General features: G+C 37.4%; 2 protein-coding genes across 4 annotated transcripts in view; one reads left to right on the top strand and one right to left on the bottom strand.

Moving 5' to 3' along the window:
- The window catches only part of LOC126381688 (serine/threonine-protein phosphatase 2A regulatory subunit B'' subunit delta-like), a 237631-nt gene that overhangs the window by 40299 nt on the left and 169730 nt on the right, over positions 1 to 27602 (top strand). The window lies entirely within an intron of this gene.
- LOC126381743 (loricrin-like) lies at positions 16466 to 17481 on the bottom strand. The gene is made up of 2 exons (XM_050031205.1): positions 17360 to 17481; positions 16466 to 17134 (listed from the first exon to the last, which is right to left on the bottom strand). The coding sequence occupies exons 1-2, from the start codon at positions 17408 to 17410 to the stop codon at positions 16523 to 16525; spliced, it is 663 nt and encodes a 220-aa protein (XP_049887162.1). The 5' UTR covers positions 17411 to 17481; the 3' UTR covers positions 16466 to 16522.

The following is a 27602-nucleotide window of genomic DNA, read 5'->3' as shown; positions in this document are numbered from 1 at the left end:
GTCCCGGCTGCATTAGCAGTCGTTAATAACCATCAATTTGCACTGGGCCCGCGTGATGGTTTAAGGCCCGATTTCCTATCCATCCATAGGGAAGGCCCGTGCCCTAGCAGTGGGGACGTTAATGGGCTGATGGTGGTGATATTTATACCTTAACGTAGAAATAAGTAAGTTATCTATACAAACAATTAAAAACAAAACAAACACATCTTATAAATAAAAAACCTCCTCCAAAGCGTCACATCGAGGCAAGGTGCCCAACAGGCTGGCAGCATTACCCCTCTGAATCGCCAGGCTAATTCTCTGGCAGAAATAACTACCAGCCCTAGCATCCCCCGAAGCCCCAATAAGACGCATTGAGAGATCCTTCACAAACATTTTTGCTTCTGGACCCCAAGGACCCATCGTTTCAACTGCAAATGGGACAAAAAGGAAAGATCCCGCCAGACCCGAGTACTTCCTCCTCTTCAAGGACTCAGCCGCAATAGCCGCTGCCGCGGGGCGAGACGAAGTACCGCCCAGATGCGACAACGCCAGGGTATCCACACAAGTGGCATCCCATACCAAAGATCTACCAAACTTCCAAGGGATCAGCGTCATTCCATCCGGACGCTTACCATCCGAACGGAATATTACTCGAGATGTTAAAAGTTATCTATTAACATCTCGAGTAATAAGAAAATAAGTAATTATCACGTAAAAGCTGTACAACGCCATCTATATTGTTTTTGGTGAACGTAGCCTAGAATGTTCCTCATTCCAAGTTCAAATACTTACAACTAATAGAACCATAACACAGCTCGTTACTAACAAGGCTATGACTACTTATGTCCCCGATGAAAGATAAAGGGATTACATCATTATCATCGAAGCATGTCTCTATCACGTAAGAAGTCCATCAATCTCTAGCAAACTACAAATAATCACGTATCGGCAATCACTGATAATTGTGCTATTGAGATGGGCGAGGCGGGATGTCTAATAGATCCTCGTCACGGTCCGTAACAACAGCCTCATCTGATTTGCATTGATTTTTTTTTTTTTGACGTGACTTGTTGTATATTTGCCGCAGATGGCATTAACTACTTGGCCGGACAAATGGGGAGCGCTGAAGGCTCTCACCCGGTACAACGTTTAAGACAACAGACCTGAGGGTGCCCAGTTGGGCGCGAACCTCGGCTCAGGGCGTCGTCTGAGAGGAAAAATATTTGAAAGAATTAATCGACCCTAGTGGGTCGATAGCGATAAGCGCTGAATGAGGGAAATCGTCGACCACGCCGGCGGGGTCGGTATCGGGGACCTGAAGTGTTTGGTGTCGCGAGCTGATTGGCTGCCTCTATGGCTAGAGTCTGATTTGCATTGACTAAAGTCCAAAATGATGAGCTCTGACCTGGTGTGCGCGTGGAAAACGTAAAAGGGGGCGGCCTAAAGAGACCTGGCGACGCTCGGTTGAAAACGCTCGGCATGTCATGGGAGCAAGCTTTGGAAAGAGAGTGGAAATTTGTTATTCGAGCCCTAAATACCAACAAGGGATAAAAGGATTAGAAGAAGAAGAAAGTCCAATATATAGAGCTACGGAGGCGGGACCGCGAACGTTGCGTCGCGCGATAATTTATGTCATGGTATAACAAAACCAGGTATGCTCAATCCCATGAAAAGCCGCCATAGCTTGCCATTTGATGACGTAAGTGTTTCATGAGCGTTACCGTTAAATTGGTATCTCCAACATTCCAAATAATAATACTTCATTAAGCACACAGAACACATAGTACAGAAACAGGCAAAAATGAGAACATGCTGAACAGGCAGCCTTATTGCTTAAGCAGCAATGTTCCAGGAAACCTATATCCTGGGCCTATCTGCTCTCTCCTAATTCAATGTACCTCGGCCTACCAGTTTCCATCACTTTCCCGGCCCGCTAAAAGAAGATGTTAGAAATACGCTGCTGTTTTATACTGTAATCTGCTTACTTTGTGTGTAATCCATTTAAGTATGTGTGTCTTTATCATAAATGCCCACTTAGGTACCTACTTACAATAGACTATTAAATAAATGAAGTATTATTGTCTCTATGACGATAGTAATGTATAGACAGGAAACTAGTGATTTATGATCTCAATTCGACTCCCGAAGTTGTCTAAGAGATTCGGTAGGTATCTAATTGATGTCTTCAATCCATGCATGACCAAGGACGATAAGAAAAACGTATACCCTCTTATTACAAAGCGGAAACGTGGTTTAAAAATAGTACTGAGTTTGTCAATAGACTTTTACATTACAATAGACTTTTAAATAGATAAGTACACTTTTTTTTATTGAATATTCCAATATAATAACACTATCGCGAATGTTTTCCTACTAACATATTGCGATCATAACCACAAAACACCACTTCGTATTAATTATTGAGATTATTCTATGAAGAAAGCAACCGTCCCGTTCCCGCCAAAAAGCCGGTCCCATAGACCAGTTAGTTTGATAAAAACATAGAATCCAAAAAAGATTTTATTCAGTATTTTTGTAGATAGAAGACGAAAAAGAACTGGTTGATATAACAGAAAAAAATATTCAGAATGCTATTAGAGTTTTAAAAAATTAGGTAAGTAAGCTTTTAATACAGTCAAATGGCTTCCACTATTATTCTTCCATAGTAAAACTGCCAGTAAATATAGATGGTTTTAAATAAAATCTCTGTGTTTATAAACTGGAGAAAAAAGGTAAGTAGGTACATGTCTAAGTATTTCAAAGTCGTCGAAGACTGGTAGTGCATGAGTGGTCAAGTGCATCCAGCAGCATAACCGACTGCATTTTTTTGCAATATTTATCATTGCTTTAATAATCATCTGATACAGTTGTCAAGGATCAATGATGAATGATGTTGATTTGTTTTGCGAACTTTGCGAAGGTCCTCTTAATTAATTTATGAGTCATAAAGGATAACAATGACTCAGGAAACGTAGTTTTTAAGGATTTAATTAAAACGTCCTTTGCATTGATGTTGATTTATATGCCATAGCAATAAGTGCGAAAAAATATTTTATAGGTAGATATATTATTATAATTTTTATATATTTCTGATTTCTGTCTGTCTATTTTATGTCTAAGGCGTAGTCAGATTCAGGTTCATACTATTTTTTGCATTGATGATTATTTATTATTTAAGTACTAATTTTGTGTCAATAATTGTGTTAGGTAGATTTTGGGGTAGATTTTTGGGGTATTTTTGTTACAATATATTTGGGGTACAATTAAAATTCATTTTAATTTATACAAACCATCACTGATCGATGCGACTTTCGTTAAAAATTGGATAAACAACAAACTTCAAATGATGTAATTGTAATATAATTGAGAGTGTGTATTTCTTTATTAATTTATTTAAGAAACATTCGTACCTTTTTCAAATTTATTGGTATAGAAAGGAAACTTCGTACCTAAGATTTTGGTACGTACTTAGTAGACTGCTGAGAGATCGGCGCCCGCGCAGCGCGTCGGTGATGTAACCACAAGGTCGCATGCACTGTCGCGACCGGTTCCACACGTTTTTGTAGCATTGCTGCTTTATTGCCTCTCCGATTAGATGTGATGTTTTGATTTTCATATGATTAGCCGCCGGTTTCGATTAGTTTCACTTTCGGTGTCTCAGGTATGTTGGTTTTTTTAGAGAGAGAGAGAGAGAGAGAGAGAGAGAGAGAGAGAGAGAGAGGTGTATGAGAAAGGGTTTTGATTTTCGGTTCTATGCAAAGCTCGTCTTATGTAAATAGATATTACTTTTGTGGACACAAATTACACCCAGACACATTATACCAAATATTATTTCTATCACGGAAATGATCCTAGGCGAGAACACACCCCGGACACTTCATACAAACAACCCCGTTTTACACAGACACTACTCATTGACATTGTCGTACACGCGCATCTGTGTGTGTGACGTCTGACACCATACGATTCAAGTCTAAACTATGTTCGAAGGGGGTGAGGTAAACTTGGCTCAGCCGCAGGTGGGGAGCGGAGAGTTGCCGTTCTATACGTAGTATTCCTTATTCTAAGTTAAGAATCTAATTCTCGATCAGTTTCGATCGCACGCTGTAAGGCTGTAACACACTGTCAAACAAAATTAAGGATAATACCAAAGGTTAATTCATACATAAACAGATGCCTTGAAAGTGCAAATTAAATAGTGCGTAAAATGTCCAAGACATGGCCCTTTTGCCCCGTGAAGCCTCATGCATCGTGCACTGCTGTAAGACTGCGTATAACTCCGTAAAAGTCCGTAAGACGATAGTATCGTAATAAGCAGGGCTTAGTACGACACCGTGTTAATGCATCGCTGAGGCAGTGCCTACGATAGGTAATGCCTTTTACGGCTTCAGCTACTTACTCTATTAGAACGTTTTGAAATTCTTTGGAAGTTCGGTAGAATATTGCTCGTAGATTTTTTCCTTTTAGGGTTTCTGAATTTGTGTCCACTTTGAATGAATGAGGGACTTTCAAGGCTACGTTTCTCAAATAATATAGATGGAGCTGTACAGATTTTCCTTTGTTTAACATTCTAATTTCATGGATAACAGACAAGTGCATCTTTTATCTTTGGGTATAAAGATCCATCGATCGCCATCGACTCGCAAAGAAGAATGATGACCCTTTTTATTACACCCAGGAACAATAACATCTTCCATCAAAACAAAGAGAAGCAATATAGGCAGCAACATAATTATGTACATATTGTGATCCAGATATCAAGCAACAATTACTTTTATATATGTTTCTGCCGTTACATTGTATTTTGGAATAATTATGTACCCGAGTAATTAGAAAATAGGTAATTATCACGTTAAAGCTGTACAACGCCATCTGTATTGTCTTTGGTGAAAGTAGCCTGCAAAGTCCCTCATTATAAGTAACTTTTTTTTTTCTTTATAATTATAAGATATTTACTCACAAAAAGTTGCCTCAGTTTTGAATTTGACAATAAAGCTGTTGAGTGGATATTAAATTTCGTTGACTGCATATACTGCATATTAAGTAACTTAAGTAGATATCTACATGCTGTTACCAATTATTACTGATGATGATGATGCGATCCAGCCGATTTCGGCTACGGCGACTGCTTCAACTCCGACGTTCATGTCCTCGCATGCGGCTTATACAATTATTATTATTGCTTATGCGGCAATTATTCCTAAACGCAACACTACTTATAATACTAGAGTGCTTCGTTAAAACCCATAAGTACACTTAGATTTTTTCGCGGAATACCCTAATATAGAGTTTCCTTATTATCTACGTTGTCACTTCGCGTGTTAACTAACAACGAAATGTCAACCAGATGTACTTACAACTTTACGATCTCATTGTACACCAACTAATAAAAATAACTCAGAGAATAAAGTAACATAAATTGCGCACTATGTTCATTATTAGCTTCTGTCTGGATGAAGCTTCTATGGTCTCTGCTTACCCCGGTGGGAAATAGGCGTGAGTTTGTGTATGTATGTATGTATATCCGTACATAGCTACATCCGTAGCTTGACTGTGGTGATTTATTTTTTTGTACACTATAAAACAGACAAAAGGAATATACAATGAAAATAGACAGTACCGGTAAGCTTAGAGATAAGATTACAAACAACAAAGGGAAATATATTAACGTATTTTTCAGTAAGTGCATAAGTACCTACTAATATCTTCCTCCGGAAATATTTTATATCCACAACCAAACTTGACATTTGTACCAAATTTGACATTTGTATGCATTTCGCACTTGTCAAATGATGAATTGCTTCGATTTGGTTTTTAAACTCCCCTGTTTTCAAAGCAAAATTCAGCTAGGATTGTCCGGTTGGCAAGGCATAAATATTGAAATCAGTTTTGCGACATTACCTTCAACAAACTTTTCTCTTTATACTTAATACCGGTGTAGAATAATTTGTATGTCTGTAAGTATGCAAATGTGAGAAACGTGCTCGCGATGTGACCCTGCTTTCATTGTGGCTTCTCAGCCTACTTACCTGGTATAGTTACGAGCAGACGTAGAAATAAAGCACTTTTATAGATAAAGACTTCTGAAGTACCTACAGTAAGTAAGGAGTTATAAATATTTACTAGTCTCGTTCCACGCATTGGTATGCCGCGGGTAGATAAAACAACTCGTCTACACTATTATTATAAAGAGGTAAAGCTCTTAAGTTTGTGGGTGTATTTGTAGGAAGTAATGTATTCTCTGGAACACTTTCCCACTGAGCGCAATTCGGAGCGGTCTTTTTGACTAGACGTACCTGTTAAGGTGGATATGTATCTATTTTAAAATTTTGACGTGTATTACATTGTATTTAGTATTAAGATTTAATAAAGTGTGTCTATCTCTGGAATTACTGATTTTGAAATTTCTTTCACCAGTAGAAAGTTACATATACGTGAGTGTTATCGGCTATATTTGGTAACTAAAAGCAAGTAAATGATAAAGTACATGTATTTGCAGCAATTTGTGTCTATCATGATGGTATGAGCACAAAAAATCAGTGACGTTACGGTGTAAATAAAGCAACATTTTGTAAATTTTATTTTTTACTCCTTATTTATTATTTATTTATTTTTACACGATAAAACAGACTCAATAAATAATAATTGTTTTACAAATAAGCGAATAAATATTACAATTATCTAATTCCACACATTCAGTACGTATTTTAGGAAGTTTTTAATAACTAGAGATTGGAGCAACGATCGATCTATTTGTAATCCTAATCTCTAGAATAATTAATAGAAAAATTGAAATTCTAAGTTAAAATGTACTCTTCGTCACCTGGGCTCAGTTTAGAGGTAGTATCATCAGGATTCAATAATTTTGGTGTCGTGTCGTAAGATATTGGAGACGGAAGAGATGGTACGGAGTCGTATGTCCCTAAGATTGAACTTGGAGAACTTGAACTTGGTAAAGAGCTTACAGTGCCCGAATCTAAGCTTTGTAGACTTGTAGGAGCTTCTGCAAATGGCAGTGAAGTAACAGTTGAGTCAAATCCGTCTTCGGTTACGGAATCCATTTCGTTTGACGGCAAAGGTGTAGGAGGAGCGGCGCTTCCGTCCGCGAGAGAACTCATCGGTAATTCAAGCGGATTTGAATTTTCAGGTAAGGATGTAGGAAGAGCTGAAGTTGTAGGTAGTGATGAATCAGCTGGACTAAGCAGCCCGCCAGTTGGTAGCGATGAACCGATGGGAGAAGGCAACCCGCTAGTTGGTAGCGATGAATCAACGGGAGAAGGCAGCCCGTCAGTTGGTAGCGATGAACCAACGGGAGAAGGCAGCCCGTCAGTAGGTAGCGATGAACCAACGGGAGAAGGTAGCCCGTCAGACGGTAACGATGAACCAACGGGAGAAGGCAGGCCATAAGTTGGTAGCGATGAACCAACGGGAGAAGGCAGCCCGCTAGTTGGTAACGATGAACCAACGGGAGAAGGCAACCCGTCAGTAGGTAGCGATGAACCAACGGGAGAAGGCAGCCCGTCAGTAGGTAGCGATGAACCAACGGGAGAAGGTAGCCCGTCAGACGGTAACGATGAACCAACGGGAGAAGGCAGGCCATCAGTTGGTAGCGATGAACCAACGGGAGAAGGCAGCCCGCTAGTTGGTAACGATGAGCCAACGGGAGAAGGCAACTCGTCAGTAGGTAGCGATGAACCAACGGGAGAAGGCAACCCGTCAGTTGGTAGGGCTGATCCAATGGGAGAAGGTAGCCCGTCTGTTAATAGCGATGAACCGACGGGAGAAGGCAGCCCGCTAGTTGGTAGCGATGAACCAATGGGAGAAGGCAGGTCGTCAGTTGGTAGCGATGAACCAACGGGAGATGGCAGGCTATTAGTTGGAAGCGATGACCCAACGGGAGAAGGCAGGCCGTCAGTTGGTAACGATGAACCAACGGGAGAAGGCAGCCCGTCATTAGGTAGCGATGAACCAATGGGAGAAGGCAGGCCGTCAGTTGGAAGCGATGAACCAACGGGAGAAGGCAGCCCGTCATTAGGTAGCGATGAACCAATGGGAAAAGGTAGCCCGTCATTTGGTAGCGATGAACTAATGGGAGAAGGCAGGCCGTCAGTTGGTAGGGATGAACCAACGGGAGAAGGCAGTCCATCAGTTTGTGGCGATGATCCGATGGGAGAAGACAGCCCGTCAGTTGGTAGCGATGAACCAACGGGAGAAGGCAGCTCGTCAGTTGGTAGCGATGAAGCAACGGGAGATGGTAGGCCATCAGTTGGAAGCGATGAACCGACGGGAGAAGGCAACCCGTCATTTGGTAGGGATGATCCGATGGGAGAAGGTAGCCCGTCTGTTGGTAGCGATGAACCGACGGGAGAAGGCAGCCCATCAGTAGGTAGCGATAAACCAATAGGAGAAGGTAGCTCATCAGTTGGTAGCGATGAACCAATGGGAGAAGGCAGGCCGTCAGTTGGTAGCGATGAACCAACGGGAGAAGGAAGGCCGTCAGTTGGAAGCGATGAACCGACTGAAGAAGGCAACCCGCTAGTTGGCAGCGATGAACCAACGGGAGAAGGCAGCCCGTCAGTAGGTAGCAATGAACCAATGGGAAAAGGCAGCGCGTCAGTTTGTGGCAGTGATCCGAATGGAGAAGGCAGCCCGTCAGTTGGTAGCGATGAACCAACGGGAGAAGGCAGGCCGTTAGTTGGTAGCGATGAACTAACGGGAGATGGTAGGCCGTCAGTTGGTAGTGATGAATCGACGGGAGAAGGCAACCCGTCAGTTGGTAGAGATGATCCGACGGGAGAAGGTAGCCCGTCTGTTGGTAGTGATGAACCAACGGGAGAAGTAAGTCCGTCAGTAGGTAGCGATGAACCAACGGGAGATGGCATGCCGTCAGTTGGTTGCGATAGATCGGCGGGATAAGGCAGGCCGTCAGTTGGGAGCGATGGACCGACGGGAGAAGACAGTTCGTCAGTTGGTAGTGATAAAATAGTTGGTAGCCCGCTATCTGGTGATAGTGAATCAGCAGCAGGCAGCACTCCAGTTGGTAGCGGTAAATCAGCTGGTGAAGATTGTCCACTAGCAGAATCCACTAGGGGACTGTACCCGTCGCTTGGCAATATAGAATTAGTTATTGAACCAGCAGAAGCAGCTCTATTGTCCGGTACAAGAGAGGTCACTGGTGAACCTGATGCTGAAGATGATGCTGTTGTACTTTCAGGAGACGAGTTGGATCCGCTACTTGGTAATACAGAATTACTTACTGAACTAACAGAAGAAGACGAAGCACTTGAAGAAGATGTAGTTGCTCCATTTTTTACGGCTGAAGTGCTGCTTGACGATACAGTTGCTGAAGCAGTAGATACAAATTGATCGCCAGGCGTTGATTCATAAGGAGGAATAGCTGTAGTTGCAGTAGGTATATATTGTTCTGAGTAGTCTGGAGTTACTGTTATTGGATATGTCAGCTGACTGTTGTCTCCAGATATGTATGGACTAGTTGTAGTTAAAATATACGGGACATTATTTACGGGAGACATTTGGGTGACGTTACCATTTGGATTTTCTGATGGCAAGCACTGGTTTGGTGGTTCTAACGGACATACATCTGGTGCCGATATTTTCTTCTTATCTTTTTCTTTTACTTGTGCTTTATATTTGAGAAGTGCTCGAACAGCTTTCTCTATTGATTTATCAGAAGGTTTAATATAGGTCACTTCTTCTTTTTTGTCTTTTACATCATCACAGTCATTTACTTTAGTTTCACATTTAGTTTGAATATCTGGCAATTGTTTCCAATATCTTGGTGTCCAGGTATCCGTTATATACATGGGATATTCGATATCTGGAAATGTTCCATCTTTTTTGAAACAAAACGGCTGCGGTGTAGCTACAAACGCTTTGAACTGTTTAGGTTGATCCACTTTCACCTTGGAATTGTCGCCATATTTCTTATTTACGTCTTTTATAAGCTTTCTTAGAAGATTTCTAGAAGTAGCAGTATCACTACAAGGTTTGAAAGCATTAGATTGTTTGAAAGCATTTTCTGGGGTTGGTCTACAAGAAGGATTCTTTCTTAATCTTTCATTGTTTTTGAAAGGCGACGAATTTAAATTATTTGAATAATAATGTCGAGCAGTAACCTGAAATTAAGTATTTTTTGCCATTATAACTTTAAAGATTTTTTTTTAATGAGCTGTTTTAGGAATAAAACAAAACATTAACATTGTCTTACCTGGAGGAAACTATAAGCTACGAACACAATTATTGTAACCTTTTCACGGGGACCCATTATTGGAATTAAAATAAATTAATTTATCGCCAAGTATTTATAAGGCTGTTGGTATTTCAATTTTATTTGCAACCATAGTAATAATTTTCATATATCTCTGATTAGCTATCATTGAACATCATTGTCATAATTATTAGGTAACTGATAATCCTATTGCTTTATCTACGTAGTGCAATTTCCTGTGTTAATTAATATTTTACTTGTTACAGGTACATTCCTCCCTATTAATGAAAGCGAAAAGAAAGGGTATGTTTTTACGTAGGTTTTATTCATTTACATAAATTACAATATTAAGAGTAATAAGTATTAAAATGAATATATATTGAAGTTCTATTGATCGTCCACGGGTATTTTTTCAATGACGCATTTTTCTTCACAATCGGGAGCGATAATGCAGTCTTCATCCTCTGTTTCTACTACAGCAATATCGTCCTCACCATTTGCTGAAGGTGGTTTTATTAGAACGGTTTCTACTGGTTCAGATACGTGTCCTGTCATGGTGTCATGACTTTCTAGGTGAATGTCTTCCGATTCTATTTCTTCTGCAGTAGTCTCATTTGCGATATTTGCAGTGTCAGCGGTATCAGGTGAAATGGCTTCAGTTTCATTAGTTGATTTCTCAGAATTTTCATTCCCCATTGTTGTGTTCGAGTCTGTGTAATAAGACTGGACAACATCTGTTTCATTATTATTCGATGTTTTTGATAGAGAACAATCCAGAGTATCGGTATTTGTTGATTTATCATGGATATTATTTGCAATTTCTTTAACCTCTTCGTCTTTTGTTTCACCGCTGGACACACTCGTATTTTGGAGTTCGGTTTCGCTATCTAGAGCATCTATTTCTGAACTACTTGGTATGTTAGCCTCTTGTTTATAATTTTTAGAGGTTTCTGCGATTGATTTATAGGAAGACTTCACTTCTTCGGAGAATGGGTCTAATATTCCGATTGGTTTGAAGAAGACACGACTGGTTTCCTGGACCGTTTGTGGATATTCTACATCAGGAAAGAATTTATCCTGTATTTCTTCAGCGATTGGGTCCGTAGACGATGGAAGAACCGATCCACTGCCGCATGCGTACTGTGTAAAAGAAACCGATATATGAACATACTTACAATACAATACAATACAATACAAAAACTCTTTATTGCACTTGAATCACATTAAAAATACATTAGTATTATAATTAAATTGGTAGTACAACAGGCGGCCTTATTGCTAAGGTAGCAATCTCAATGTGACTTACTTAAGGTCACATGCACCCGTATTTGGTTTTTAGAGGATTTCAGTCAATTGGCCCTGAGTCAGAAGTGCCGGTAGTGGTGCTGCTTAGTATTTTTAGAACAAATTGCTGGAAATTCAAAATTTCGATTCTCCGTGCATTTTCCAAGGACATTATACGCGGAAATTAAGGATCAAGATCATAATATTAGCGGACACTTTTGCCTATGGACTCACCAAAGAATGAAGCATGAATGATCTCTTTTCAATTTAAAATAGTCTTTATGAACCTTTGAATGCGACTGATATCATGTTAAAAACCTATTCTACCCACATAATTTTATGGAAAATATTATAAAGTACAAAACTGTTTGAATTGGTGTGGTGCATAAAGTGAACCACGAGGTGAACAACATAAAAATCAGTGATAGTGATGTGATGTGTAAAAAACACGTGAACAAAATCAAGACGAGTCAGTGGATATAGTCTTATAATATTTTACAGTATTGCTTAATAGGGTAGACTGTAGATTATAAACATAAAATAAGTAAGTATATGTAATACTTTATTTAGGGTAAACAATATTTTAAGGAAATGGATACTTACATTAAAAACGAGGAAAAGTATGACACAAAGTAACTTCATTTTTATAAGGATAATTCACTTGTATTTACTATAAACGTTTATATTTGTGTAGTGAAAACGAAATTAATCTTAATGAGGTAATAAGTAGGTAAGTATTTAAAATTCGGCTAGGTCTTCTATTCATAGAAGTATAAGCAATTACGCAGAGATTTTGTATTTTTATATCAATTTTCCATGTGCCGCAATATTTTGCATCATTACTCGTACGATAAAGTTTTGAAATTGGCTTATCGCTAGACTGCAATACTGTTATCATACTAAATGCATATCGCTAACGAGAAGATAGAGCTAATAATATGTGTAAGTATTTAAATACAGTTGAAACATAAATATTATAAAAAAACCTAAACCAACAAGATTAATTTCTACATTGATAGATTTTGCATTAAATAAATTAAAAAATATATTAATTTGACAAATAAAAGCTTGTAATGTCCAGAATCAATAATCGTTATAATTTGAATAATGAGTTTCAAATCTTTATGCGCAAAAGAGTAAGTAATAGTTTTAAGGCAGTTTAGCAGCAACTGCATCCGTTACAATTGCAGCTTCCGCAGTTGCTAGTAGTGGTGCTGCCGCTGCTACCGCAGTTGCTGCAACTGCCGCAGCTGCAACAGTTGTTGCTACTGCCACATCCGCCGCATCCAGAGCATCCTCCGCATCCACCGAATCCTCCGCCACCGCCTCCGCAACCGCCTCCGCAACCACCACGCAAACCGAGGATCAGCAGCGGCAGCAGGAGGTCCATGTCGTTGTCGTTGTCATTGCATCCACTGTACACAGCACTAGGGTAACCCGTAAATCCTCCGCAGGCATATTGGCACTGAGCCCAGTGCAACTGGAAATAGATACAAATTATTAATTTAATTAAGTACACATTTAGGCAAACCACCGAGCGGGTGATATTGTAAGGTATGCCGGAAAGCGGTGGATGAGACTTACACATTATCGGGAAGGATGGCGTGAGAGGGAGGAGGCATATACCCAGCTGTGGGTGGATACAGGCTGGATAGATATTTAGAAGTATTTATGAATCATTTTTAATCGGCTATTTGGGATGGTAAAAATTTTAAACTTGAAGTTAAACAATGAAGCTATTTTTTTTTTCAAATTTCACTTATTATACTCATGGAATTAAAAAACGAAAATAATGTATAAAATCAACTTACGTTGAGCAGGACCATGATAGCGAGAACAATACCATATTTCACTGAAGCCATTTTGTTTTTTGTTAATATTCCAGAATGAAACGTTGTTTTTATACCTACAGAAACTCTATATCTGCTTTTTTCGTAATTAGGTCTGTGTGTTAACTACAGCACGTAGAAAAAAATAAAGTTAGTACACTTACTAGGTATTTCACAATTTTCAGAAAATATGTTTACCCAATTAATCATAGCTTCATATGTCTTAATTTTGTTTCATTGTTATATTTCTATGTTTTACGACATATTATTATACAGATATCGAAAAGTTTCACAATTGTCCTTCTTCACAGCCGACTTTTGATGCAGTGAATGAGTACGAGTAGACGCTTTGCTAAGTTCTCATGCGGAAAGCCACTGGAGTCTCGTGGTTCCTTCGCAATGAAAATCTGCACATTGACCTAGGTCTGCCGACTATTGCTCAAAAGCTCAAATTAGCTTCAAAAAGTTTCTTCGATTCTGTTCCACACCACCCAAATCCTCTGGTAGTTGCGGCGATGTAATATAATATGATCCCGCCGACTCGATTACTCTAGCCACATAGCCGGTTGATTAAATCTTTCAAATGTAATCCTCTCAGACGACGCCCTGAGCTGAGATTCGTGCCCAACTGGGCACCCTCAGTCCTGTTGTCTTAAATTTTGTACCGAGTGAGAGCCCTCAGCGCTAGTTAATGCCGTTTGCGGCAAATCTATCAAAAAAAAGCTGGCTAAGCCATTGAAAGCACTTGACACCTGGGTCTATTATTAAAATGATTGTCTTAAAATCAAAACCCATAACACAAAACGCATAATAATCTTGTAAACTTTTGGAAGAGAGCCATTTTTATAGTTTTTTGATAAATATAATTAATTCATCCTAGGTTTGCCAGGAAGAAATTGATATTTAGCAATAAGACCACCCATTGTATTTGTTTTGTTCTATTTGTAATAAATGTTATTGTATTTTATATGTTAAATGCCATAATAAGTTGCTGGTATTTGCTCCCATCTGGTTTATTTAGTCCCCTCGGCCTGTGCCTAGCAGTGGGATGTATATAGGCTATTTATGTTATGTATTGCATATGAAAAACTGGGGTGCATAAAAATCAATTTCTCCACTTGTAAAGTATTTAATTTATTGTTTCTTTTACAGAAAATTTTTAGTTATAGGTACCATTAAATATTATCGGATTTATAACAACTTAAAAATTATACATTAATTACTATTGTATCGGAGGGTATTAAACAATAAGGGCCCCATCTCACAGGACACTTCATACAAACAACCTCGTTTTACACATACACCACACATAGACATCGTATACGCGCATCTGTGTGTGTCTGACGCCATACGACTCAAGTCTAAACTATTTTCGAAGGGGGTGAGGTAAACCTAGCTCAGACGGTGTGGGGAGCTGAGAGTTGCCGTACTATACGTAGTATTATTCCTTATTCTAATGCTATGGTTGCGCCACAATTCGGGATTTGGTTACCGGCAACAAATTCGTTGTGCAACCACGTGAGGTACACTTTATATAACGGCAATTAACGGCATACATACTTGTGGCGCCACTATGAACTCCTAGTGAGATAGAACTCTTAAAGTCACAAATACTAATTTGTACTGAACTAAAAAGATGTTAATATTTATTTTTAGTACAGCACAAATTACCATCATACTTTAGTAAAAATAGTCAGTTTGGCAGTTTCTACATTTTGTCGAACAGTTGCATGTCGGTTTACTTGAACGACATATAAGGCAATCGTCATATTTGGAACATCTGCAATCGTCTCTGTCGTAGTATTCATAGTCAGTTATTTCATCGCAAATACATACGCATTTTATCATCTTGCAACCACAATCTGTACTATACTCGTAATCACTTTCATATTTTCTCGAGCAACAGCAGTCTTCCTTTTTCGAACCTCCTCTATCCCTGCTACACGTAGGATTCCTGCATCGCCCGGACTTGTTACTTCTACATTTAGTTTCACAATCTCTATTTCCGAAACCACATTCCGAGCCGTTGCATCTGCCTCTGCATTGCGAATCATTGCACCCACATTTCAATTTACTATCATATTCACATCTTGAACTACACGAAGAGCTTTCACTCTTACAAGGGTAAGTTTTATCTTGATATTCGTCGACATAACTGATTGGTATGGAAACAGGATAAGCGTAGCTGAAGTCTGTAGGTTCATAATATGCTGGTTGGTTGTACGTTGCAGTACTGTAATCGTAGTTGTACACGTAGCTATAAGGATCATAGGTAGTAGGCTGGTAGTATTCATAATACGGTGTGTGTGTGCTGAGTTGTGAGCTGTAACTGGCTGGGTATTCGTCGCACGAGCAGGCTAAAACTGCCGCAAGCTGAAAAGTGCAAATTGCATTTATCTTATTTGTTTATGCGTTGGTTGAAAAAAAAACACAAAAGACAATGTTGTTTTTATTCTTATTAGGAATCTAACAAAAGATATTGAAACATAAATTATGTGAACGTTCAAGCTTGATACACACAGAGCCAGAGACAGTGAGGGAAAGGGTTTTGTTTACAGTTTCGTACAAAATTCCGCTGCCCAGGCGCGAGTCGCATTTTCCCGGCTCTGTGTGCAGCAGCAAGAATTGATCTATTCCTTAAATTGTCAAACATCGAGTCTCTTGTCTAGATGAGCCATTAGATAATTTTACTTAAAAAAAATAAAAATAAGAGGCAAGTACATTCTTTAACTGTTTAACTTAAATTAAACATAATATATAATTTTAGTATAAAACGACTCTTTAAATTAATAATTTGATATTTATATTACCTGAGCCAGCACACATGTAGTTATACCTCTAAATAACATTTTAAACTAAGTGATCTTCTTCGCAGAGAATACACAATAAAAATTGAATATTCTCTACAAAATACAGTTTATATACTTATGTGGTTGGAAACAAGCAGAAAGGGTTATTTGATATTCTAAGGGATCCCAGGTGTTCATTGATTTCGCAAACTTAGCACGTTTAAATAATTAAAAGGTAATACAGAAATAAAAATTTGTATTTTCATTGTATATTTTTATATATTTTGAAATTGTTTTTTGTTTTACAACATATTATAATATCTTATAATTACATAAAGGCGAGTGTATTTAGAAATCAATTTAAAGAATCAATATTTTTCACTGTTTTAATAAAATAAATAAACTTAAACTTAACAGCTATAAGAGGTGGAATCATTAGCTGTTCGTACGACGATGTTTATTTCAGGAGTAGATCCGCAATTTAATCCGTCGTCACAGTATCCGCATCCGCAGGATCCATAGTTGTAAGATCCGCCGTTACAACCGCCGTTGCATCCGCCATTGCATCCACTATTGCATCCACCATTGTATCCGCCATTGCATCCGCCATTGCATCCACTGTTGCAGTTGTAGCCTCCGCCGTTATTGCAACCATTGTAACCGCCGCTACCACATCCATTATTCCCACAACCGTTGTTACAACCGTTACCAAATCCTCTGGATGCAAATAACAGCAAGTATAGTAGATTTTGATAGTTGTCATTGCTGTCCTCTTCTACGATTATTGTGGGTGGCATGGTGCCGTAGCCTCCGCTCCCGTAGCATCCACTCCCGTAGCCATAACTTCCGATGCCGCTGCCGCTACAGTCAGCGATGTAAGGTGTCGGTGCAGGTTGGATTACGGGCTTGATGACGGCTGGGATTACGATTTGGCCACAACCTCCGGAACCGGAGCCTGATGCACTGATGGCAACAGCTTCGGAGGACGACGCGGCGATGCTTTGCCCATAAATTTCGGTGGCCTGAGAAATGAAACATTGACCTTGACTATCCATACTTCATTTATAGATTCATAGATAATCTTAATTTTGAATTGTACTCTTTTTTTATTAAAAATGGTAAAAGTTCTTAATAAACTAGAGACGGAAGTTTGTGAGATTATTCTTCAGTGTTTTGTTACAAGAAGTGAAAGTCTGTAGATGAATATAATCTATTTTAAAACTTTATATGTACAGGAAAATATTTACCTTTATAATAAGCAAGCAAGCAGCAAGAAATAATAGCTTTTGCTTCTCCATTTTGTAAAATATGGTTTGACACTCGGCCACTGATACTGTATTCCCTTTATATACAAGGGATTTCAAAAGAGAATTTGGTTACTGGGTAATATTGTAGTGATGTAACTCAGGTCATGACACGTATTGTTTCAGCAGTAGATATAGTAAGCAATACTCAGCTATTTATTATCGCGGCAAAATTCCTTTCGTATTTTCCCTTGCGTTACTTCACGAAGGTCAGTATTATACATAACCTATCCATTTCTTGTTTTATTTTACTATTTTTTTCCACTTAATGACATAATTTACGTAAACATGAATAACTTTATGAATTAGGAAGTTAAGCGAATAGTAAACACTGTTAGATATAAAGATTTCGAGGTTTAAATCCTACAAATACAAGTAAGCAAGTAAGTACACTTTTGCACCAAAAGAAATGATTAATTACATAAGTAACTGGACTGCTTTGGTTTTTTGGCAATTTGCGCCTTTATCGTTTAAAGCGCTTAAAATGAGGCGAAGAGACTAAGCATAATTATTCCTTTACTTGAATTAGTCATCTAACTTTATATACATAAGTATATTCTACTTATTAGATTATCTTCTAATCTTATAAGTCTAAGTAAAGTTTATAATATATATACGTAGTCTGCGTATAATTTGTCTTCCACTAATTTGTTAAGATCATAATGGCCCCGATTCCTACAGACAGACACCTTCTAAATTTATTATAAGTTATTACATCCGTCACTTTCTTATCCGCCGAAAAGGATACGGACGGATGATTGACAACAGTTAATTTTAAAATTAATAACTCGGGCGATTTAAATAGGCATCTCGCTGATATGCAGCTTGTTTGACATGTGCTGTCAGCTTAATTCTTTTAGGTTATTGCCCAATGTAAAATTTTGGGAGGGTTTTTATTTTAATTTCCGCTTAAAATTGGCGTGTGATCCATAAATTTTATGTCCGTCGATTACCCGTCCCTTTCCTTTTCGGCGGATAAGAAAATAACAGGTATAACTTAAAATAATATTAGATGGTATGTACCGGAATCAGCACCAGCTCGCTAAGTGCAAGAAAATATTTTTGTTATCTTATCATGAAGTCAATAATTACCACATTACTTCGTACGAATATTGCCATAATGATAAATGGTAGGTACCTCTAATTATGGATCACACATTAAAAGGATAACAATGCAAATGACACAAAAACTTCATTAATATAATATATATTTTTATTACATTAACTTTCTTGTAATTATAAAATTAATTGTTTATTAAAACAATAATGCGTCGACTTTTAAATAAAATTAAAAAATCCACTAAATATGTCAACAATTGGGTAGTTTCCTAGGTCAAATATAAATTGGAAAATTCTGATTATTAATTAAAAACAGACCTAAAGGCGACAAAAAACGTTTTCTCTTTTCCATTTAACTTATATATGAATTTTAATAAAGAAAAAAATAATAACATTATTACATTAGTTACAAACATATATACAGTGCTTCTATTTTTTAATTCTAAGTACAAATAAAATAAAACAAATAAACAAAAAGTACCTACGTACTTAGTTCGGAATTCAAATTCTAATATACGTTTAGTCTATACAGAATAATTGGGTCGTGTACTAGGTTCAAGTTAATTTATAAAATTCTGATTACTAAATAAAGACAGATCTAAAAGTAACAAAAAATATTTTCCTTTTTCTGTTTAACTTATTTTATAAATTTTAATCAAGAAAAACGTTATAATAAGTCCGATATTTTATCACGTTTTTTCCATGACGTCACAGTGTGCTTTCTTCAAATTCCATAGTAATTTCGTGTTTTGACGTTTAGAGAAAAGTAACTGATTTGACAACTTAGTTGGAAACTAGCTTATTGATGAACATGGAAATTAGCATCCGTTTGTATTCGAAAATGCGATGATTGCGAGGAACATTAAAAAAACAGAAGCTCTGTACAATGTCGTAAACATAAATTACAATCATAATACGTATTGGGGTGGGCAGACTTGTAAGCACTTAATCACTTAGAATAATACTACTTGTAAGTTATATTTGTTCAGAAAACATAATAAATAAGTAGGTACCTAAAAATATATTGACACTTTGGTTCCGTACCAACGAAGATTGGTAATGTTGACGGCGTGATAATGGTACTCCAGTAGACACGGGTAGATCTTTGAACACCGGAAGTCAATATCATTACCGTGAACTCAAAAATATCGTTGCAATCTTTTGTATTTTGACAAAGATTTTTGGCTATTTTTGCCTACATGCTAATGATATTGACTTCCGGTGTTTGAAGATTTATTTCCATTGAAATAGATGATTGAGAGCTGTTAATTTCAAAATAATTGACTGAATGAAACAATAACCCGGACGAATCAAAAGCTGGGTTAAACGCCAACGCTCGTAAACATAAAATTCTGGAGGAAGTGCCTCTGCCATGGGCGGATCCAGGTCATGGGTGGCCATTGCGATTTTATCTAATTCTCAATGGAGTCTGCGATCTGGTGCGAAACCCCCCCCGACATAAATTCTGGATCCGCTCCTGGCCTCTGCTGGTATCAGCGCCAGTTGTCTAAGCTATGCTTGCTTTCGCGTCAGTATGTAGATAATATGGTAATTACACTAGATTGCATGATTGCATTAGAATAATGAGCAAGGGCAGAAGTTTTTTCACGCTACTATCATCATCCTCTTCCACCAGTATCACTGGTGGCTGCGGAGGTGGAATAGGCGTATAACCAATTAGATAATTGACATCGCATTTTTCCGGTATTTCATATTTTGCTACGGGACCGCTTACACCACAACATGGTCTATAGCATGGATCTCGGCATTCAAGAGAGCCCAATGTGCTGCACGGAACTCCATTTGTATTCTGTAAAAAATAACTTTTGTCAGTATTATTATTATTAAATAATTATGAATTTACTGAATAGTTAATTGCTAATCATTAATATACATAATTATCTCCCATTTTTTAAATCTTCCATTTGTTATTTGAATAAATGAAAGATGAGAAAGAAAGCGACACTTTAACAAACATAACATGCAATGTTTAGCTAGTGACAAAGCACTTACTGAATACGTAATGATGTTTAAAAAAGTGTAGATTGGGCAAAATAAATTAACAAGTTTATAATAAAAGGACTCACATTAAAAGTTACAAATAAGGTGAAGAAAATGATCCAAGTAGTTGCCGACACCATTGTGAATGTTTGAAAAACTTGCAACAGGAGCTTATTTATACTACTAATATTATCTAAATAATAGTCTTTTTTCTACGAACGTCCTTTGTGTATTTTTAAAATGTCACATGTTCTTAGATAAAATGTTCAGATGTAAGACAAAAGAAAATCTAACAACTACGTGACATTTACTACAGTGTGGAAATGTTAAATTTCAACTGAAACAATTTTGATAATATTCAAAATTAATTGTATACATGCGTGATCCGAGTACGTGAGTGAAACAAACAACGTAATAATATTTACCAAAGGTTTATTAGCATAATATTCTTTATACAAAAAACATGTTTTATAAATAATTATTTTAACACTTAAAACTAATCTTCATTCTCATATGAGTCTTCATAATCGTCTTCGTATTCTACGCTTTCATACTTTATTTTCTTGCTGCTTTGATACTTATGTTTTTGTTTGCCTTTTTTAGGAAAATCTTCTATTTCTTCAGATTCAATGGAATTTTTCACCTCTTCTTTTACCTTCGATTGGCCGTATTTACTTTGTTTTGAATATCCTTCTATTATTTGTGGCTTTGACAGTGGTTCATCATATTCCTCGTCCTCACAACTATTTATAGCTGGGTATTCTGTTTCAGGAAATTTGTAATAATTATTATTCTTAACAGGAATCCATCTTTGGACATCTGGGCCGTTGTTTCCGTTCATGTAGCCACAATTATAATTAGGAGGACAACCACATCCCATGTTTTTCTCTTTTAGCAAATTAAATAGAAGTGGTAATAAAGCTTTCATGCTCGAAGATTTTGAGCCATAACTGGGACTAGATGGATAAGGCAGTTGATTATTTGAATACTGCTGCGCTGAATTAGAAGGTTGAATTTGGGATAATAACAGAGACTCCAGCCAGGACGCTTGATTTAGGGGTGAGTTTTTAATTGGTCCATTTTGTACTGAGTTAAAATATTGCGCTTCCACGGGCTGTGAAGCAGTACAGTCTACTATACCGGGTTGTCCTTGGGCGGATTGTGTTGGAGCACACTGTACAGTAATGGGTTGACTTTGGACGGGTTGTTCTTGAACAGGGTGTGTCGAAACACATTGTACTGTATTAGGGTAATTCAGGACGGATTGTTCTTGAGCAGGTTGTGGTTGGAGAGGTTGTGTCGGAACAGACTGGACATGAACTTGTTCAGTTTGAATAGCTGATGGCTTTTGTTCTGATTGGATTAGTATTTGATTTAGATCCACTTGATATGGTGTAGATTGAGACTGAATTGAAGTTTGAGGATTGAATACTACATTACATGGCTGATTTTGATAAACATCTGGGGAAGCTTGATTTTGGAAATTGAGTGGAAATAGTACAGTTTGTAGCTGAGACGGATTCTGTTTTTCACATTCGGCACTAGCGGCCAAACCCGTTAATGCAGAAGTTACCTGGACTTGATTATTTCTTGTGGATTCAACAGGTGAACAAGAAGCAGCAATCGAAGTGGCTACAGAATTGTCAATTTGTGTGCCTTCGTTGACTGACATTGGAATATTGGAGAGGGATACAACGTTATTTTGGGGGACAAATACTTGTCCTACTGATCTAGAACACTTGTCAGGTAGAATAGAACGGAGATTTGATGTTAATCCAAGACTTGAAAGGAGAGTACCTTGAGAAACTTGAGATGGCAATCCATCAAGTTGTCCGTTTACAATCGGTAAATATGAAAGTGGCAGTTCAGATTGCACTGGTGTTTCTTGGGCTACGATTTGCATATTAAGAGGAATTGACTGTGAATATTGTTGTTGCAGTAACAGCTGTTGCAAGTTTTGTTCTTGCTGTAAATTTTGCAGTTGCTGTAAATCTATCACTTGTTGCGAAATTTGTTGCTGCAAATTTTGACATTTCTGACAATTCTGATTTGCGGACTGCTGTAAAAATTGATTTGGAGTCGGTTGCAAGCTCAATTGCGGTTCAATATTTAAAGACTTTTGAGGACCCTTACGTACCAAAGCCGGTTGAACAGTTCCACATATAGGCAGTAGCGGTAGATTCACAGGAATGTGTAGCTGTTGCAAGTTTAAAAATTGTTGCTGATCTGTGAGGGCAGGATTGTTCATTTGTGGAGAGTTTGAGCTACATCCTGTATTTCCACAGTTTGCGTCGGAAATAAGACTAGCTACTCGTGGCTCTATTGTTGGTAGATTGTTGATCAATTCCACGTTAAAATTGTTCGACAAACCATACTGTTGTCCGAGGATAGAGGCCTGAAAAAATATAAAAAATATGAATATAAACACAAATTCACTGGACAGGACATTTACCATCTTCAGAAAACAAATATAACCTGCGAAGTATGTATAAAAAATGGGTAAATTATAGAAAATGTCTCATACGTAATTTCGAGGGTACAATTTTTGTACGTTTTGTATAAAGCGACATTAATTGCTCATTATTTCTTTCTATGAGGCTTCGTATTTGTTGCCAACAGTTATAAAAAAAAAATATGCAAAGAAATTACGTATAGCGGCACTGTCCGAAATTCAAGCAATTACTTATAACTATAAGAAATAAATGTAACCTGTTGTAGATGAACAATTAATCCTACGATAAAAGAGAGTCTGGCTCTCAACATGGTGAAAATTCAAAATGCGTTTATTATTCTTCTTATATAGAAATTAATACCTTAACTTGCATAATATTTGAGATAAGTCATCTATCGTTATCTATTTCCTAAGTTTCGTTCTGATTAATTTGTCACGTTTTCTCGCTTATCGTCTGATATACCAAGATAACAGCAGAAATTATAGTATGTCTGATTTTATTATTTATTGAATTCGTACTTACATTGTTTTATATTTTCGTATCAATATAAGGTAGTTCTAAACCTACGTTTTATTTGATGTTTTACCCACCTATCACGACAGTCTAACAAAAAGTTCGGTGAGGTGTGGGTACTTATTTCACCTTGCGATCTCAATGGGGATGTATGTATTCCTGTATTTATGTTACGAGTATGTTATGTGTTTATTGAAATGTAACTAAGCAAAAAACGTTTTTTAAAGAAGTAACTTACTCTATAGAATATACGTAAGTTAACTTTAGGCTGCTGTTTTTTCTTTTTGTCAGGCGTCATGCGACTTGCATATTTACCAATAATGTAGAGGATAAAGCCTTAGGAAACGTTTATGGAGAAAGGAATTTGGATAGGTACGAAATTTTATAATAAAGGATCATAAGGTAAAGAATAAGTTAACTATTATGCAGTTTAGTTAATTATTCTGTTTTGTAATTAAACAATTCAATATTTATAATACATATATTTTCAATGTAAGTAGTATTAAACAGAACGACCAGGGGGGTTAAAATGGCCACATCGAAGCAATTCATCTAAGAAAGCAATATTGCTTTCTTAGATGAATTGCTTTGATGTGGCCATTTTAACCCCCCAGTTCAGTACAATTAGTGATTATTTTTCAATAAGATAACATTTTACACTCGTCTCAAATGCGCGGTAACAATTAGGCCTGTCAAAGTACGTAAGCTAGCGTTGTGACGTTTATGAGCATAGTGGCGTGTCAGTCGATATTAGGTCGATCGATTCTTTTCTATCTAACAGTAGGTACCAGTACTAACAAATTGCATTTGCTGCTGCTGATGAAGAGCACCTGTAATGTCTTTTTTTGTTCAAAATCATTATCACTCTTGTGAGAATATGTAATCGTTAACAGCCTGAGCTCTTCAGCTAAATGCTAGCATAATAGTTGATTTATTTATCTTGTTTAATAGTCATTACACAGATGAGACTCCCACGCTCCTCACACTTCAATTTGCAATCTCCGCATCCATTATAGTAATAACCTTTGTGTTTGTTTTGATTTATTTGCTTAAGGATTTTAGTTCCACCGATTCACCACTAGATGTCGCTGTTCATAATTAGAACGCGGTATTGACTTGTTTATTTTGTTTTCTTATAAGATTTTTTTTGTTTCTAATTGATGTTCTTGTGAGTATATTAAATAAGTGTGAAGTGAATTATAGTATTTTATGCAACAGTTGTATAAGAAGGGTCAAAAAATGCGAGTGGCGTGAGTTGCGATGTGAGCCTTGGCGAACATCGCAATAAGAGACGCCACGAGCATTTTTTGACCTAGTTATACAACGTAGCATACAATACTTTTTCTACGACGACGTAAGGCTTGAATTTATTATGGAGGCTCTGAAAATACGCCAGTAAAACATTCTCCGAAAATGAAGAAGCTTTGTGATCCAGTTTCCATGCCATGAAATTATTATAGGCCTTATTGTACAGGCTGCTAGATTTTGTTGGTAGCAAATTTTCTGTAATTTCTTGAGCTAACGTTGAAATTTCTTCTGGTGTAGAATTCAATAGTTCTTCATCCATTTTTCCTTTTTATTTTATACTTTTTAGTGTTTTGAAACGAAACACAAAAATTTTCCAATTTATTTTACAACGCGCGGGAAAATGGCGGCAAATGTATACTTTTTTTTTATAGTATATCTATGGCACCAAACAAAGTAAAGGTGCCAGTTTCCAGGTCAAAAAAAAAAAACAACAATGCTTTTTTGGCGACATTATAGTACAGTTACACTTTGTAAACAATGCTTTTATAGGCCATAGAGCGTACACTTTTTCAAAGAGTTTAATTATGTATGTACTTATATTAGACTTTTTGGTTATTTAAATGCCAGATTAAAGTAGAGGAGTAGAAAAAAGTGTTTAATTGTGCATAGTGGTCCTTCGTTCCCGGATTTGTAAGTAAAAGTGCAAGTGTAAAGTGACTGTGGTAAAAACTTAGAAAAATTTCAATATTAGGACATAGTCTCTGGAGTGCTCAAAAAAGACTTAGAAAAATTTAGTGAAAAGTGATAAAACCTTAGAAAAATATTCGTTTCTTGGACTTAGTAAATTTGTGTTAACTTCAACTAGTGAACATTTTAACTTAGTTTCTGGCAGTGTTTTTGGACTTGTAATTTTTCAAAAACAAAAATTGACTTCAAGAATTTACTTTGTCAACAATTACGTTTAATGCAAGGCGTATACGTGGTACAATTACGATACAAACTGAACTTGTGTATTTCACTTACTTATGTGGTAATAAACACTGTACACCATGACAGAAGACGTGAAAACACATATGGCTAAACTGGCTGATCAGTCTGGCAAAATTGGAAAGTTGATGATAAATAGTAAGAAATGTGCGAAAGCCAAGATTACCAAGGGTTATTTAGAGACACGTCTGGAGACAGCGAACGAATATTGGATGGCCTATACATCAAGTTATGATTTTGTTACGGCAAATCTTACGACGAAAGAGCTGGAAACATATGACATTAATTTGGAAGAAAATTATCAAACTACTGAGGATGCCTATTTGGAGCTTAAAAGCTGGATAAAAGATCACATGTATGAGTACCAAAAGCAGGAAGTTCAAGCGCCAGCTCCAGCTTCAATTACGAATACAAATCAAGTTTCTGGATTTTCACAATCCAAACCGAGGCTTCCACCGATACCGATACCTACCTTTTCGGGAGATTACAACCAGTGGATGAGTTTTAGAGACTTATATGTTTCTCTTATACACAACGATAGTACATTATCAAAAATTGAAAAACATCATTACTTAAAAACCAGCTTGTCAGGAGAAGCGGAATTGTTACTCAGAAACTATTCAATTACTGAAGCCAATTACGATGATGCTTGGAAAAAATTGGGAGATAGGTATAATAACAAAAGAGTAATCGTTAACAATATACTGAATCGTTTATTGAACCAGAAGAAACTGACTTCGGAATCTCCAAAGGGTATTAAAGATTTATTAGATACAACAAGCCAGTGCCTCGATTCTCTGAAAAATCTGAAAATTGATACATCCTCTTGGGATGCAATTGTGGTACACATTGTTGTCTCAAAGTTAGACATAGAATCTCACAGGCTGTGGGAACAGTCATTGGAACAGTCTACAGACATCCCGGAGTTTGACGAATTAACTTCTTATCTTGAGAAACGATTTAGAGCTATGGAGATGATTAATATAACACAAACTAAAGAACCACAACGAAAAGACTTCACTAAACCAGCACACCTCTCACAAAAAGTTACTACGGTCAAAAGCTTCGCTACTGAACTTGATACTGCTTGCACTTATTGCTCAAAGAATCATTATGTTTGCCACTGTCAAGATTTTGCTTCACTTACCGTCAATGAGCGTCAAGATTTTGTGAAGAAGAACAGGATTTGTTTTAACTGCCTTGTAAAGGGTCATTCTGTGAATCAATGCAGACAAAGCACGACGTGCAAAAAATGTGGTTGACGGCATCACACTTTGCTGCATTTTACCAACCCTAACAAGACAAGCTCTTCTGATAATCCTGAACCTGAACAACGAGAACAAGAAAGCACACCGTCAACCTCTGCTTGCAACCTCAGTGTAAATAAAGCTGAAACCATGGATGGTCAGGTCATTTTAGCGACTGCTGAAATTGCTGTGAATCAAGAAATGGTGATACTTACATACTCAGAGCTCTGGTGGATCAAGGGTCGCCGGGTTCATTTATCACTGAAGCTGCCTCACAATTGTTGAATCTTGAACGCACTCCTGTTAATGGCAAAATCTCTGGTGTTTCAAATTCATCAGTTGTTACCACAAAAGCTATGGTGAAATTAATAATCCACTCTACAAAAGATGGTGATACACAATTGGAAGTAGATGCTTATGTACTTAAGAAGCTCACCTCTTTATTGCCTTCCCGTGAATTTCCACAAGACACCTGGCCTTCAACTATGCAGCTGGATCTTGCTGATCCTAACTTTCACAAGCCAGGGTCTATTGATGTTCTGTTGGGTGCCGACGTGCATGCTAACATAATTCTGGAAGGATTACACAAACACGAGTCTCTCGTTGCTCTCAACTCTCGCCTTGGTTGGTTGATATCGGGCAGAGTTACACAAACTGAAGCTGCGCAAGAACACAATA

This window comes from Pectinophora gossypiella, chromosome 3, assembly GCF_024362695.1.
Source record: "Pectinophora gossypiella chromosome 3, ilPecGoss1.1, whole genome shotgun sequence".
NCBI lineage: Eukaryota > Metazoa > Arthropoda > Insecta > Lepidoptera > Gelechiidae > Pectinophora > Pectinophora gossypiella.
Note: the sequence above shows the minus strand (reverse complement) of the source record. Positions and strands in the feature narration are given on the sequence as shown.

Coding starts and splice junctions, on each gene's coding strand:
- LOC126381743 (XM_050031205.1), bottom strand. CDS start 17,410: ATGGAGAAGCAAAAGCTATTATTTCTTGCTGCTTGCTTGCTTATTATA. Junction 17,135..17,359: donor CTTGCTTGCTTATTATAAAG/GTAAATATTTTC, acceptor TTCATTTCTCAG/GCCACCGAAATTTATGGGCA.